Source organism: Ahaetulla prasina, chromosome 3, assembly GCF_028640845.1.
Source record: "Ahaetulla prasina isolate Xishuangbanna chromosome 3, ASM2864084v1, whole genome shotgun sequence".
NCBI classification, from domain to species: Eukaryota; Metazoa; Chordata; class Lepidosauria; order Squamata; family Colubridae; genus Ahaetulla; species Ahaetulla prasina.
Window position 1 is genome coordinate 35,472,199 of NC_080541.1, and position 16,179 is coordinate 35,488,377.

The 16,179-nt window shown below is 37.0% G+C and overlaps 1 protein-coding gene across 1 annotated transcript in view; it reads right to left on the reverse strand.

Annotated features, from left to right (window-relative positions):
• NECAB1 (N-terminal EF-hand calcium binding protein 1) overlaps positions 1–12,904 on the reverse strand; it is a 58,601-nt gene extending 45,697 nt beyond the window's left edge. Inside the window, exons 1-2 of the mRNA XM_058175091.1 lie at positions 12,788–12,904; positions 7,070–7,094 (exon numbers count right to left, since the gene is read on the reverse strand). Coding sequence (XP_058031074.1) covers positions 7,070–7,094; positions 12,788–12,904 — 142 coding nt within the window. The remainder of the gene's footprint in view (positions 1–7,069; positions 7,095–12,787) is intronic.
• Between the last annotated feature and the right edge of the window lie 3,275 nt (positions 12,905–16,179).

A 16,179-nucleotide genomic window follows, 5' to 3' on the forward strand; every position in this document is an offset into this window, starting at 1 on the left:
TATAGAAAACAAAAAAAGGACTTTGTTTTGAAGTTCAAGCTGGTTTTTTTTTTTCTTCTCTGCCGACGTGGAGAAAAAATGGCGCTGATTAAGCTGTGAGGTAATTGTGTTTCTTTGTGGAGTGAATATGACTCATAAGTTACTGATAAGCTACTAACGAGTGCAAATAAGCCGTTTCGCTTCAATTAAAAGATTGTCATCCCTTGATCTTCATCAAGACCCTCTGTAAAATTGGTTTGACTGCTGTCCTTTGATCTTCACTAAGACTCTTTGAAAAATTGGAATCCCAGTTTGAGAAATTTTTTGGTTTTTTTGTTTTTTTCAAAATGACTCAACAACTTTCAGAAACGCAGCAAATTGCTGCAGCTTTAAATAAAATTGGGGAAAAAATAGCAGGACTATCAGAGCGTATAGATAATTTGACATTTAAACTGACATCTGAAGTGCAAAATTTAAAGCAAGAGATGGATGATAACTTTGCTAAACAAAAAGAGGAAATGATAATGATTAAAGATGAAATGGAGCAGCTGCATGTGCATGAGGCAAAAGTAGATCGGCAAATTGGCAAAATATTTTATAAAAATGAGCAGCAAGATAAGAGAATTTGTCTTTTGGAAGAAGAGATGAGGAAATATAATTTTGTTATTAGAGGAATCTCGGAAGAAAGGAGGATAAATTGAAACAGCGGGTTTTGAAATGGATTAATGATTTGGATCATAACTTACGTTCACATTAGCAGACCTGGCAAGTGTTTTAGAATTGGTTATAGAAGGCAAAATGGTTCTAACAGGAATGTGCTTGTCAGGTTCGCAAATCTTGGTGATAAGTTGGAAGTTATGGCCAAGTTAAGAGAGTTGGGAGATGCTTTGAAGTTTGAAGGGAAGACTATTCAAGTCTTCCCGGATATATCAAGAGAAGAAAGGGCATGGAGATTTTTTTTAAAACCAATTACAAAAGTTTTGAGAGATAATGGAATTAAATACAATTGGAGGCCACCACAACAATTGAAATTTTTTTATAAAGGAAGGATCCGTACAATCACCCCAGATATAGATGCATTATTATATTTACGGGAGCTTGGACTGATTGAGATGGAGGATTTAATGGAGATAAAAGATCAAATGCTTCAGATGGGTGGAACATACGTGGAAACATCAATCTCAGAAGAAGAAAAAGGGGCTATTGGAGGGCAAGACTCTAAAGGGTTAAAGAGGAAAGAAATATCACCTGTGTTGGTTGAACAGAAGAAGAGTCGTGAGGATACAGTAGGAGAAGAAGCAGATAAGAGTCTTGGAAAATATGAAGCTGAATGCGGGTCATCGCTATCTTTTTTTTTGAGTGATGAATTCAAATAGACAGCCCGAAAGAAGTGCCCCGGGCATTGGCACGTCCCCTCTCCCCCATTCTCTTTATAGAGGCGAAACCGATGAGGATGTGGGGGAAGAAGATTGTTTGTATTTTATTGTTTGTTTGTTTTTTTTTTTCTGTTTGCTTATTGTTGTTTATATGGTAGTTTAATGTCGGGTGGTGGGGGCACAGAAAGGAAGATGCGGGATAGGATTAAAAATTTATATTTTAAATGGGAGTTATAAAAATAATGTCATGGAATGTGAAGGGTACAGGAATCAGATTAAAAGAAGAAGATTGGAGCTTAAGATTAAAAGGATTTACCAGACATTTTATTTTTACAAGAAACCCATCAGAAATCTGAAGATTCAAATAGAATGTATATAAAAGGTATGCAAATATATGAAACGCATTTGGAACTTCAAAAGCTAGAGGAGTTGCAACACTGATATCAGATAGGGTGTACTTTGAAAAACATAAGGTAATTTTGGATGAAGATGGAAGATATGTAATAATTGTTGGAAATCTTAATGAGGAAAAAGTGACACTTGTTAATTTATATTTACCGAATGAAAAACAAAGAGAATTTCTTGAAAAAATAACAAAAATTTTGGAGAATGAAAGTGTAGGGAAAGTAATTGTGGCTGGGGATTTTAATTTAATCAGAGATAAAATAGACAGTACTAATCCCACCCGCTGTGGAGGAGCAAATAAAATGGGGATTTTAAATATGTGGATGCTTCGAAATGGCGTGGTTGATGTGTGGAGAGAGGTTAAAGGAATTGAGAGAGTATACACTTTTTTCTCTAAGATATATAATACATATTCTAGAATTGATTATATTTTTCTTTCTAAAGATTTGTTGAATAATGTGGATAAGGTAGATGATCATGCAGAAGTTATGGTGGACTTAGATTTTAATTTTGAGAAAAAAAGAAGCTATTGGAGATATGACGAGAAATTGTATAAAAATGAAAAGGATAAAAAATGGATACTTAAAAAATTGGAGGAAAGTTGGAGATTAAATGATAACGGGGAGGTTAAATTTGAAATTGTTTGGGATGCGATGAAAGCGGTGTTTAGAGGGGAGAGTATCAAATTATCAAGTAGGAAATATAAAAATTATAAAATTAAAATGGAAAGAGATAAAAATCAGATTAAAGAATTGGAAAATCAATTTTTGCTTACTAAAGAAAAAAAAATTCTTCAGGAGCTTAATATGTTAAGAAATAAAATGATAGAAGAAGATACAGAGTTAGTAAAAGAAATTTGAGATTTTAAATAGGAATTTTTGAATTTAGTAATAGAAATTCTAAATTATTGGCAAAGATGGCGAAAGATAAAAGAGAGAAGAGAGAAATTGGAGTTTTGATAGATGATAGAGGTATAAGATGTTATAAAAAATTAGAGAAATGTGAAGTGGTTAGAAACTTTTTTCAGAATCTATATTCAAAGAAACCAATTAATCGGGGAAAATTGCAAAGCTATTTAGAAAAGTATGTGGTGAAAATTGATCAAACATATAAGGAATTGATGGAAGAAGATATAACACAAGATGAGATTAATGGAATAATACAAAAATTAAAATTAGGGAAAGCTCCAGGTGAGGATGGATTACCTGTTGAGTTTTATAAAGAATTTAAAGAATTAATAATACCAAGACTGCAAAAATTATTCAATGGAATATTACATGGTGGGAAGTACCTTCGTCATGGAATAGAACGGTGATATCCTAATTCCTAAACCAGATAAAGATTTAGAAAGGATTGAGTCCTATCGCCCATTTCTTTAATTAATCAGGATGCAAAGATATTTACTGCTATTATAAGTAATAGATTAAATAGATTTATAGATAGATATATAAGTTATAATCAAGTAGGTTTTGTGAAGGGTAGATACATGAGTGATATTGTTAGAAGAGTATTAAATATTATAGATGTAGCTGAATATAATGGTGATAAAATTGGTATAGTATCATTGGATATTTTTACAGCTTTTGATTCTGTACAATGGGAAACTATTAAAGTAATTGTGGAGGCTTTAGGCTTTGGTAATAAGTTTATACATGTTATTTCAAAATTGTACCAAAAGAGCAGTGCAAGAGTGAAGGTGAATGGAATATTAATTGAAGAGATAAAATTAGAAGCTGGCGAGACAAGGATGTCCCTGTCCCCAACATTATTTTTATTGGCTATGGAAATATTGACAAAATGATAGAAAAGATGAAGAATTAGAAGGATATAAAGGGTATAAGATAAATTTGTATGGATGATACTTTAATTATTTTGAAAATGTAGAAAGATCTGAAAAGATATATAAGCATTTGATAGAATTTGAGAAATGACAGGATTGAAAGTAAATTGGTCAAAGTCAGAATTATTGATGGATAGTAATGGTAATGAGTCTGAGAATATGCAAGAGCAATTTGGGATAAGGATTAAAACACATTGAAATATTTGGGTATAGTGCTTTCACTTAAGGTTAAAGAATTGAAAAACTTAATTATGATGTGGTGATTAACGAAATTGAGAAGAAGATAGATAAATATAAAATTTTAAAGTTGTCTTGGTTTGGTAGAATTGCAATGTGTAAGATGATGTTGCTGCCTAAGTTCAACTTCTTATTCGAGATGCTACCACTAAATTTGACAGAGAAAGATATTGAAGGATATCAGAAAAAACTGGATAAATTTTGCAACGGTGGCAAAAGACCTAGATTAGTGAAGAAAATGTGGTATCAAAATCAAAAGGAAGGTGGATTAGGAATCCCCAAATTATTTAATTATTATTGTGCGTATGGTATCCGGATAGTGGTAAAAATATTAAAAGGTGAAGATAACTATTGGAGAGACTTAGAGTTAAAGGATATAGAGAAATTTGGATCAAGGTGGTTTTTAGATAAAGCAAATTTAAAATGTGTAAGTAGAAGTTATTGGTTAAAGGGATTAAGTAAAATGTGGAATAAATTTGTTAAAATTTTAATTCCGGATATAATCTTTTTGGGGGAGACAATTGGAATTTGGCCAATTAAAAATAATATAATACGCAATGAAGTGATTAAAGAGGAAAATATAGAAATTATTAGAGATTGGATAAAAGTTATGGAAAATGAAAGGAGGAATAAAGAAATTATTGAAAAATTAGGGTTAAGTTGGTTTGAAAAAATACAGATAGAAAAATGGACAAAAAAACTAAGGGAAAATTATTCGATAAATAGATGTGAAACCGAATTTGAATATTTAGTATCTCGGATTATGAAAGATGAAATTGGGCTAAAGGGACTCGTTAGTAGGGTTTATAAGATTATAAATTCTGATGAAAAATTACAAAGAGTGATGAGGATAAATTGGGAAAAAGATCTTAATATTGAAATATCAGAGTCAGATTGGAATGTGAATTGGAAGAGTAGAATTATGAGAACTTTATCTACAAGGATTAAAGAGCACAATTATAAAGTTGTTTGGAAATGGTATTTGACTCAGTAAGATTGTCACAAATGGATAAAAAAATCAGTAAAAAATGTTGGAGATGTGAGATGGAATTGGGGACTTATGAACATATGTGGTATAATTGTGATAAGGTTAAAAGTTTTGGCAACAATTGAGAAAATGATATTTGAAATGATGGGGAAAGTAATAACATTGAGAGTGGAAACTATATTATTGTTGGTAATTAAGGAAATAGAATTAACAAAATATGAAAAAGAATTGATTAGAATTATGATTATAATAGGTAGAATTATAATAGCTAGATATTGGAAACTAGATGTGATTTTTAGAATAGAAGAGTGGAATTCTGAAATGTGGAAATTAGCTTTAAATGATAAAATGACATGTGATATTAAAATTAGAAGTGGTGTGTATAAAGAAGATATTTTTTGGAAGACTTGGAAACCATTTGTGGACTTTGCGCTTGGAACATTGGACGCTTCAGTACCTGTACCTCGAGAACGTGGATTTTGGCAATCATGAGGATATATCCGAAGACCCAAATCTTCCTTTTATGTATAGCACAAGGGTGTAATAATGTATTTTCTTTTTGTTTGTTTGTTGCAAAAAAAGTAATAAAAAAATTTAAAAAAAAACAAAAAAAAAAAACAAGAGGGATGGACATAGGCGACCGAGTGTGGGCACACAACTATGGTGAAGGCCCGGCCTGGGTAGCAGGGAAAATCCTAAACATAACAGGTCCAAAATCATACTTGGTGGAGATACAGGACGGCCGGGTATGGAGGCGCCACATAGACCAAATAAGAAAACGCATAGCCAAACAATCCGAATTAGACGAAACAGGCCCTGACTATACAATGTTTGAATCCACAGCTGACTCAAACCCGGAAAAATCGCAGGACTTATCTGAGCTCCCGGAGGTCCAGCGACGCCAACAGGTTCCATTAGAAAACAGCAGGGACGACTCTGCAAATAATCCAGGGCCGGATGGCCTAGAGGAGGAGCTGAGAGGAGCAAACAGCCCCTCCGGTCAGCTCGACCCACTCCCAGGGAATGAACTGCGCAGGTCCGAAAGAGTCAGGAGACGCCCAGTCTATTTGCATGATTACGTTGAAAAATAATATGTAAATATCATGTAAATATTAGTAAAGTGTTTTCTGGGAGGGAAGGAGTGTAATGTATCTTTAAATGTTTTGGCGGGAACCAAGCACGTTGCTGATTGGTTGAAGCCGCCGGCTAAACTGTATATGAGAGGTTTTTCCCCAGCCCGGTCACTGGGTTCACCATATATTAAAGAGCTGTTGTCACTACCCTGGTCTCCAGCCTCGTTACTACCCGAACTTAACAGATGTTACATGCAGCATGACATGATGATGATGGTGCCATAGCAAGCAGAGCATCCCTTGTCCACAGTCCCTTGTGGATGTTGTGGTCTACCAGCAGCCTGCGGAGCCGGCAACGGAGTCGGAGAGCGATGAGGCCAAGGTGAGGCCAGGGGAGTGAGGTGTGAACTTCAGAGCCTCCAGAGACTGATAGTAGTGAGGCAGAGGAACAAGAGGAGCCTGTTCCTAATGCATGCATGAGAAGAGCTGCCAGAAGGCAAGAACAGCTCAAGCAAAAAGTACAACTCAGGAGTAGGGCCAATAGAAGATTGGCCCCACCCATAAGGCTTAAAACAGACCAGTAACGGCATTTGGGCTTTGCCGGAAATCAACGTTGGTAGCTTCGTCTTCTGCTTCATCTATGTCTTGCATTTATTTTTGTGACTTCTGAACGTTTGTCAAGAAAGGCCTTTGGCAGTTTGCCTAATTGGACCAAGGTTTGCGATATGACTGAGGAATTTGTGTTGGGAGGAATTTGTTTTAATTTGAGTTGAACAACGCTGGGAATGAAGTAATTCTCAGCTGTTCGAATAAAGCTTGTTTGTTTTTTCACGGACTGACTTTCCTACTACCTACTTGGGCCTGGGTCACAACAGTGGATTCCCATAATCAGTACCATCTAGATCAGTGTTTCTCAACCTTGCAACTTTAACATGTGTGGATTTCAGCTCCCAGTATTTCCCAGGGAGCATGGGAGTTGAAATCCACACATCTTAAAGTTGCCAGTGATGATGGATCAACCTCCTCCGCCCGGTAATTTTGAAGTGACTAGTTTACCAGCCACTGCCTCTCCTAGGGAAACAGAGAGCAATTGAACTAAATGTTCCACCAAATCCCTCACTGTTTTATTTACTGTATGTTCTGAGAAAAAAAAGCAAATGATTGGACTTACCATTTTTATCTGCTCTTCTCAGAATCTAAGAGGGAATAAAACAATATATATCAGTATCAACAAAGAAATGCTGTAATGCTTATAAGGACTCACTTATGGTTCAGTAAACTTAGCAATGTTTTAAAGGATTTTTAAAAAGGCTTATTAATTATGATCCTGGTACAGATAGGCCAGTGCTACAATAGACAGTAGACTATACTTTTAAAGAAAGGTGCATTTAGTGATAGAATTTTCTTTAGACCATAGGTGTTACACATTTGCAATTGGTCAGATGCCAGATTGCCTTGTATTTGATGCCAGGTAAAACAGTTCACTTCTGTCAGGCTTTCTAATCAATCATGGGATGATGTTGGTCATGGTTGAAGACAATTACAGGGAATTGTTCACGATTAGGAGTTCTAATTCAATGTTCTACCTTTTTGTGGCATTCTGGGAATATTTTACAATAATAGACTGGTGTTGGAAATGTTGAACCACAGTGCATCCCTACATCTCAGCAAGGAACTGGAATAGATGTTTGTAATTGCACCATTTAATTAAATGGGTGGATTTCTGATAGGTAGAAGCCCCCTACACTGGTGACGCATTTACATGAAACATTGGTTTTACCAGTACATAAGGAACAAAAAGGTAAAGGCCAGCGTGTAGTGGAGTTTAATGTGTGGCTAAAGGAGTTGTGTAAAAGGGAAGGCTTTGGTTTTATTAGTCATGATATCTGCAACTGGTCTAATGAAAAATTGTACAAAAGAGATGGATTGCATCCATCAAAGAAAGGGACTGAGTTACTTAGCAGTACATTCACAGATTTTCTGGATAAACATTTAAACTGAACAGTGGGGACAGAGAATTAACTGATACAGAAAATTTCTGTCCCCAGCAATCGAAAACTAAAAGGGTTATCAGTGCATGTAACATAAATGTCTGTATGGGTAAGACTATCAGCCCTGCTATCAAGCAAAACCAAGCATTTAACAGTGAGTGCCATACCATGTGCACTAAACCAATAGGTGGCAAGAAAGTAGGAGCAGTCAACATAGGTTATGTAGACAGTAAACACAAGGTCAATCCAAATGGACTCAAATGTCTATACACCAATGCACAGAGTATGAGGAATAAACAGGGTGAATTAGAAATTCAAGTAAATGAGGGCAGATATAAAATTGTTGCCATTACGGAAACTTGGTGGGATGAAACCCACATATGGAACATACAGCTAGAGGGATATAAATTATTTAAAAGAAATAGACCAAATAAAAAAGGAGGTGGAGTTGCACTATATACAAGAAATAACTACATCTCTACAGAAATAGAGCACAACAATGAAGAAAATCATCTTGAATGTATTTGGGCCAATATAAAAGGGGTGAAAAACGATATTGCCAAAGGTCTATGCTATAGGCCACCCAACCAAACAGAGAAAGTAGATGAACTTTTTGCTAGTCAACTAACTAAGGTATGTAGGAAGCACATCACAGTAGTAATGGGGGATTTTAACTACCCTGACATCAACTGGGAAACAAACTCTGCACCAAGTGGAAGATCCAACAGGTTCCTAACAAACCTAGCAGACAACTTTGTTTCCCAAAAAATAGAGAAGGCGACAAGGGGATCAGCCATACTGGACTTAATTCTCACTAACAGAGATGAAATGATAGAAGGTGTTGAAGCTACAGGAACCTTGAGGGCAAGTGACCATGCAATATTGGAATTCGACATTAAGCAAATACAAGTAGTAGAACAAAGTCAAACTAGAGTCTTGGACTTTAAGAGAGCTAATTTCAATAAACTTAAAAAGAGCTTGACAAGGATTCAATGGATGAGAATCCTCAGGGGGAAAACGACTCAAGAAGCTTGGGAAATTTTGAAAAGTGATATTATAAAAGCGCAGTCTAACACAATACCAATGAAGAAGAAAAATAATAGATCTCAAAAGAAACCAGCATGGATGCATAAAGAACTATCTGACAAATTGAAAGACAAAAAGGACAAATATAAAAAGTGGAAAGAGGGGCAAATAACTAAGGCAGAATATCAGCAAATAGCCCGAGCCTGTAAAGATGAAGTGAGGAAAGCTAAGGCTCACAATGAACAAAGGCTAGCGACAAAAGTAAAAAATAACAAAAAAAAGCTTCTTCCAACATGTTAAAAACAAGAAAAAAGTCAAGGAAACAATTGGCCTATTGCTGGGAGAAAGTGGCAAGAAGGTGACAAGCAACAGGGAGAAAGCAGATCTTCTTAACTCATATTTTGCATCTGTCTTTACACAAAAGGAAAAAACAATCCAACCTATCAAAAACAGCACTACAAAAAACAGATTAGAAACACAAGTTAAAATAGGGAAGAAAATGGTAAGTGAACACCTGTCTACCCTAGACGAGTTCAAATCACCAGGACCTGATGGATTACACCCCAAGGTTCTGAAGGAACTGGCAGACGTGATTTCAGAACCACTGAACTATATCTTTCAAAGATCCTGGAGCACAGGGGAGCTGCCAGAGGACTGGAAAAGAGCTGATGTAGTTCCCATCTTCAAAAAAGGAAAAAAAAAACAGATCCAGGAAACTACAGACCTATCAGCCTGACCTTGATACCGGGGAAGATTCTGGAAAAGATAATCAAGCAACGAATCCCCGAACACCTAGAAGCAAACAAAGTAATAACCAAAAGCCAACATGGGTTTGTCAAAAACAGATCATGCCAGACTAATCTTATCGCATTCTTTGACAAAATGACAAAATTAGTAGACCAGAGGAATGCTGTCGATATAATTTATTTGGCCTTCAGTAAAGCATTTGATAAAGTAGACCATAACCTACTACTAGATAAAGTAGAAAAATGTGGGTTAGACAGCACCACCACCAGATGGATTTGTAACTGGCTGACCAACCGCACTCAATGTGTAGTCCTCAATGGAACTACATCCACATGGAGGGAAGTATGCAGCAGAGTACCCCAAGGCTCTGTTTTAGGCCCAGTACTCTTCAACATCTTCATCAATGACTTGGACGAGGGGATAGATGGGGAACTCATCAAATTTGCAGATGACACCAAGCTGGCAGGAATAGCCAACACTCCAGAAGATAGGCTCAAGATACAGAAAGATCTTGACAGACTTGAACATTGGGCACTATCTAACAAAATGAAATTCAACAGTGAAAAAAGTAAGGTTCTACATTTAGGCCAAAAAAACAAAATGCACTGGTACCGTATATGTGGTACCTTGCTCAATAGTAGTACCTGTGAGAGGGATCTTGGAGTCCTAGTGGATAACCATTTAGATATGAGCCAGCAGTGTGCAGCAGCTGCTAAAAAAGCCAACACAGTTCTGGGCTGCATAAACAGAGGGACAGAATCAAGATCACGTGAAATGTTAGTACCACTTTATAATGCCTTGGTAAGGTCACACTTGGAATATTGCATCCAGTTTTGGTCGCCACGATGTAAAAAAGATGTTGAGACTCTAGAAAGAGTGCAGAGAAGAGCAACAAAGATGATTAGGGGATTGGAGGCTAAAAAATATGAAGAACGGTTGCAGGAACTGGGTATGTCTAGTTTAATAAAAAGAAGGACTAGGGGAGACATGATAGCAGTGTTCCAATATCTCAGGGGTTGCCACAAAGAAGAGGGAGTCGGGCTGTTCTCCAAAGCATCTGAGGGTAGAACAAGAAGCAATGGGTGGAAACTGATGAAAGAAAGAAGCAACTTACAACTAAGGAGAAATTTCCTGACAGTTAGAACAATTAATAAGTGGAACGACTTGCCTGCAGAAGTTGTGAATGCTCCAACACTAGAAATTTTTAAGAAAATGTTGGATAACCATCTGACTGAGATGGTGTAGGGTTTCCTGCCTGGGCAGGGGGTTGGACTAGAAGGCCTCCAAGGTCCCTTCCAACTCTGTTGTTATGTTATGTTATGTTATTGTCAAAAGTTATAGCTATTCAGTATTTGAGGATTTATCTATTCTATATGAGGACTGGAATCACCTATGACACTGATTATATTTCATGAATTTTAACCAGATATTCACATTTCGCAAACAGTACAGCATATTTTAATATGTGATTTCAGAATATTAGGACTGCTGATATACAGTAGTATTTAACAAAGAATAGTGTTTAATAGAAGACATACAAATATTGTTTAAGATTCAACATATTTGGACAATTGTCAACAAATGATTTTACACTACCTTCCAAATCCAACCCTATCAAGAGCTTCTCATTTAAAAGCATTTCAATTTGGAAGGAGAAAATACATACTGAAATTCTTAAATATTAAAATGTTTTATCTGATACTTGATACATAAAGTTTTTAAATATAGTCTGTTGCTACTTCTGTGCCAGGATTATTTTTTGCCTTTATATAATAACATTATAACAAAACAGCTTTAAACAATACTCTTCTTGGGGTTTTTATTGATGTATGTATACAGTCATTGGGAGTTGAAAAATCAACTATATATTAAAATAAAACAATCTATTTAAATACTAAATTCTATGTATACTGCAGTCTTCTATTTTCTATAGGAGATCCAACAGTTAATAACTCACTAATTAGTTTGAAAGGTTATCATTTTCTCTTTGATTTTTTTTTAAATCAAACATGGTCCTAATAAATTGTTATTCTATCATTTATGACAATTATATCCTGCTTTTGCTCCACAAGTTCCAAGTGTTGTACATGAATACCGTCCTTTTTTTCACCACATTAATTTAATGAAAAGTATTAATCAGAGATAATAAAGGAATTAAAAGCACCCTATGGCTCAGCTGATTTTAAAAACCAAATCTCCCTCACCTCAAACAAGAACTGGAACCATTTTTCCTAATTATTGCTTAGCACACAAAATAAGATGGGTAGATAATGCCCACACCCACCAATCATGCACTGATCTTCTAAGTTGTACCAAAGATTTATCTTTATCATTTGAGACCATCCTAAGGAAGCATCAGGTAATCTAGCATTACTGAAATTCACAACACCTTTTCTAAATTTCCCATCCTAAACAACCAACTCTTTTGCTTTGGAAATATACCTGTTATTAGAGCAAATTGAATTGCCCCTGTCATACAGAATCATTGTGACTAATTTTGTAACCGCGGAATTTTAAATACATTATTTTTTAAAAAACCTGGCATTTAAAAAAAATCTGAGAAGAAGAATTAGTAAACTGTCATTTTAATGCCAAAAATGCTTTCTCTTTTCTTGGTTGTGCTTTTAAATGTCTAATAAAACAGCCTGGAAAAATTGTTAATCTAAATCTGTTTTTCTTATAGAGAACAGTGCAAAGCAGCTTAATATATTTGCAGTGGTCCAGAATCTGTATTTTGTGGCTCAGGTCGTTTATCATTCAGTCAGAAGGATTTAATTTGGAGGACTCTAATAGGGCCCATCATCACATAACCGCGATCTTTGTATTAGCATCATTCGATAGGATAATCTCCTTAAGATCAGGGAACTCTTGCTACACATCGATTTGGGGGCGGGCAAACATTCAACAGGTTGAGGCTTCCGCACAGAGAGAGGAACAAAAGCCCAACCTGTTAATGCGTTTGCAGTCATTTAAAAGAAGAAAGGAAGGAAGGCTCTCCCTCTCCCCTTCCCTTGGCCGCCAACCTCCATCCCGTTCGCAAGAGAAAACGGTCGAACTTCTCTGAAGCCCAGGGACCCAGCAGATCAAAGCCAGAGAAAGGGAGGCGAGGGACCCGCCGCGCTTACATCCAGGAAGATGGTGAGCCCCTTGGTCATGGTCTGGGCAGAACGGAGCTCCTCGGAGGAATCGGGGGAAAAGGAGGAGGAGGCAGGAGCTGCGTCCGGGCTCTCAGCGCCATCCATGCTTCGCTCTGGACCTTCCTTTGAGGCTATGCCGGGATGCGAGGAGAGAGGGCGGCAGCTGCTGGCGGCTGTTCCTTCCGCTGCCAACGAACCTCGCCGGCTCTTCCCGGCCTCTCAGCCGAGTCCCGGTTCGCAAGGCGATCAGGAGGAGAAGAACGAAGAAGGGTAACGCACCCTCAAGCCCTCGGTTGCCGCCAGCCTTGGCGCCGCCCTCACCTGGCCTTTATGCCCTGCTCGCTGCCAAGCGCGGTGTTGAAGGAATGCTACTGCTGCTCCCCTTCGGTTTGCAACTGGGTGAAACCGAAGTTAAGAGCATACGCAGAATTCCATACAGTACTTTTACCCCTTGGGCATCCATCAGCGGAACCCTAACTGACACAGATTTGAAGGCTAGCATTAAAAAGAAAATTCATTAAAAAATAAATGAAACATCACTATAAGGCAGGGATAACTATTGGTTGGTTGCCAATATATACTAAATGGTTAATTTCCACAATAGAATAGAATAGAACAGAATTTTTATTGGCCAAGTGTGATTGGACACACAAGGAATTTGTCTTGGTGCATATGCTCTCAGTGTACATAAAAGGAAAGATACCTTCATCAAGGTTACTTACACTTACAACACTCAATGATAGTCAGGCTACAAATAAGCAATCAGGAAACAATATCAATATAAATCGTAAGGATACCAGCAACAAGTTTACAGCCATACAGTCATAAGTGGAAGGAGATGGGTGATGGGAACGATGAGATTAATAGTAGTGCAGATTTAGTAAATAGTTTGGCAGTGTTGAGGGAATTATTTGTTTAGCAGAGTGATGGTGTTTGTGAAAAAACTGTTCTTGTGTATAGTTGTGCACAGTGCTCTATAGTGTCGTTTTGAGGGTAGGAGTTGAAAAAAATTATGTCCAGGATGTGAGGGATCTGTAAATATTTTCACAGCCCTCTTTTTGATTCGTGCAGTATACAGGTCCACAATGGAAGGCAGGTTGGTAGCCATTGTTTTTTCTGCAGTATATTTTTCACAAGTATAAAAAGTTCCTTGTTGGGTCAGATTAAATAGTCCTCCCAGAAATCTCTAGACAGCCTAGAACAGGGGTTGCCAACCCCAGTCCATGGACTGGCCACTGGGCCATGTCATGCGAGAAACTGAGCTGCACAAACAAGGGAAGCCCCATCCGTGGGATGCAGACAGCATGCAAAATCACAGCCCCTCTGGTCCACAGAAAAACTTCTCTCCACAGAACCGGCTCCTGGTGCTCAAAAGGTTGGGGACCACTGGCCTAGAGGAGGCCATGGGCAATGGACTTTCTTCACCAGTGGCTTATATTTTCTGCTTTTGAACATGGAAGTTGAGATGCTTTCCGTCTGTCTTAGAATCCAATGAAATATGAATTTCTTCAGAAATTTGCACTCTGAAGGATGTCAAGTTGGAAACATTTGTTCTGTATAAATAAAAGACGGAAAGAAATAGCCAGCACTGTTTTTGTACTGCACCTTTTTTTCCCAACGAACTGCAGTGAGGTAACCACTCAAGCATATTGACTACAAATTGTGTTTTGCAAATATGACTTGGTTCACAGAATACACAAAGCAGCAATCCATGTGTTGGTTTGGCATTTTATGCAAATTGAGTCAATATAGTTACTTTATGCATGTCATGCAAAGCATGAAAACTGGATTGATTAAGCCAACCTGGTTATGTGAATCATGGTAAGGAGATTGTGGGAAAGTCGATGGCATACTTGGAGATCTTCAAGAAGATTTTTGGGGATCTTTTAAAATCATGCTTCTTGTCAAAGTACACTCACAGCTGATTTGAAATATATTTGCTAATATTTGTCCAAATTGTAAAAATTCAAGTTCTTTTTTTCTTGCCTATTTTCATCTGTGGATGAAGAATAACAAGAAAACTTCCATGCATGGAAATCACACAGAAAAAATATTAATTCTATTCTGTTTTTACTTTCAAATAAAAATGATTCAGGGAATTCAAATAGTTTCTGACAATAGCATATTTTTCTCATTTCCTCCCAACAACTTCTGTTATTTATTCTTTCAAACCAGCACTCACTTGGAGGAGGGTTTGAGAAATTTGAATGCTTGCTTGGTAATTTTTATTTATTCTACAGCCCTTTGGCTGCTCTTTATTAGCACATTGCTGTATTGTAATGTTCTTTTCAGAGAATAAAACAAGGTACTTTAGCAGAGCTGGAAAGGACTTGAAGGTCTTCTAATCCAACCCCTGCTCAAGCAGGAGACTCTATACCATTTCAGACAAGTGGCTGTCCAGTCTCTTCTTAAAAATGTCCAATGATGGAGCATCCACTACTTCTGAAGGCAAGCCATTCCACTGGTTAATTGTCCTCACTATTAGGAAATTTCTCCTTAGTTTTAGGTTGCTTCTGTCCTTGATTAGTTTCCATCTAAATTAAATTTAAAAAATTTCTTTGTAGCATAATATGGTAGTCCCTCAAATATTGGAACACTGCTACCATGTCACCCCTAAGCCTTCTTTTACCCAGACTAGCCATACCCAATTCCTGCAACCATTCTTTGTATGTTTTAGCCTCCAAGCCCCTAATCATCTTTGTTGTTTTCTCTGCACTGTTTCCAAACTCTCAGCATCTTTTTTTAAATAATGGGATGACCAAACTAGATGCAATATTCCAGGCGTGGTCTTATTATTATTATTTTTTGTAGCTCTGACTGTTCTACTAGAGATAATTTGTAGATGGATTCCTTCTTCACAGCCACCTTCAGTTTCCAACCCGCTTTTAAAGACTGTCAATTTTGTAGAAAAGAAAATCTTACTGTGGGAAGGAAAAACCACAGGTAAAATGCAATATTTTGTACAGATTCATATATCTTTTCTCATATATTAAGAGGCTTTTGATTGCTCACTGACTCAGAAGGAAACAAGTTGTTTGTTAGACCTTTTGGGATGATTTCAATTTCATTCTGAATTCAAGGCCTTTTCCTATGACTTCCTTCAGCCCTGTTAATTGTGGGCCAATTCATACAATTATCGGGATTGTTTTGATTAAGTCAACACATTGCTCTACAAGCAGTTGTACTGTATTTGGGGTTTTTTTGTGTATGTATATGTGTGTGTATAATATTCTGTTTGTGGTGCCCATCCAAAAGGCTTGCCAACTTTCTAATTGACTGAGCAGCTAATATCTTCTGTGATAGCTGTCTGTGCAGGCAATTACAACCGGGCAATGTTTATCTACATCCTGTGAAATATTCCACCTGCTGATTTCTTCAGA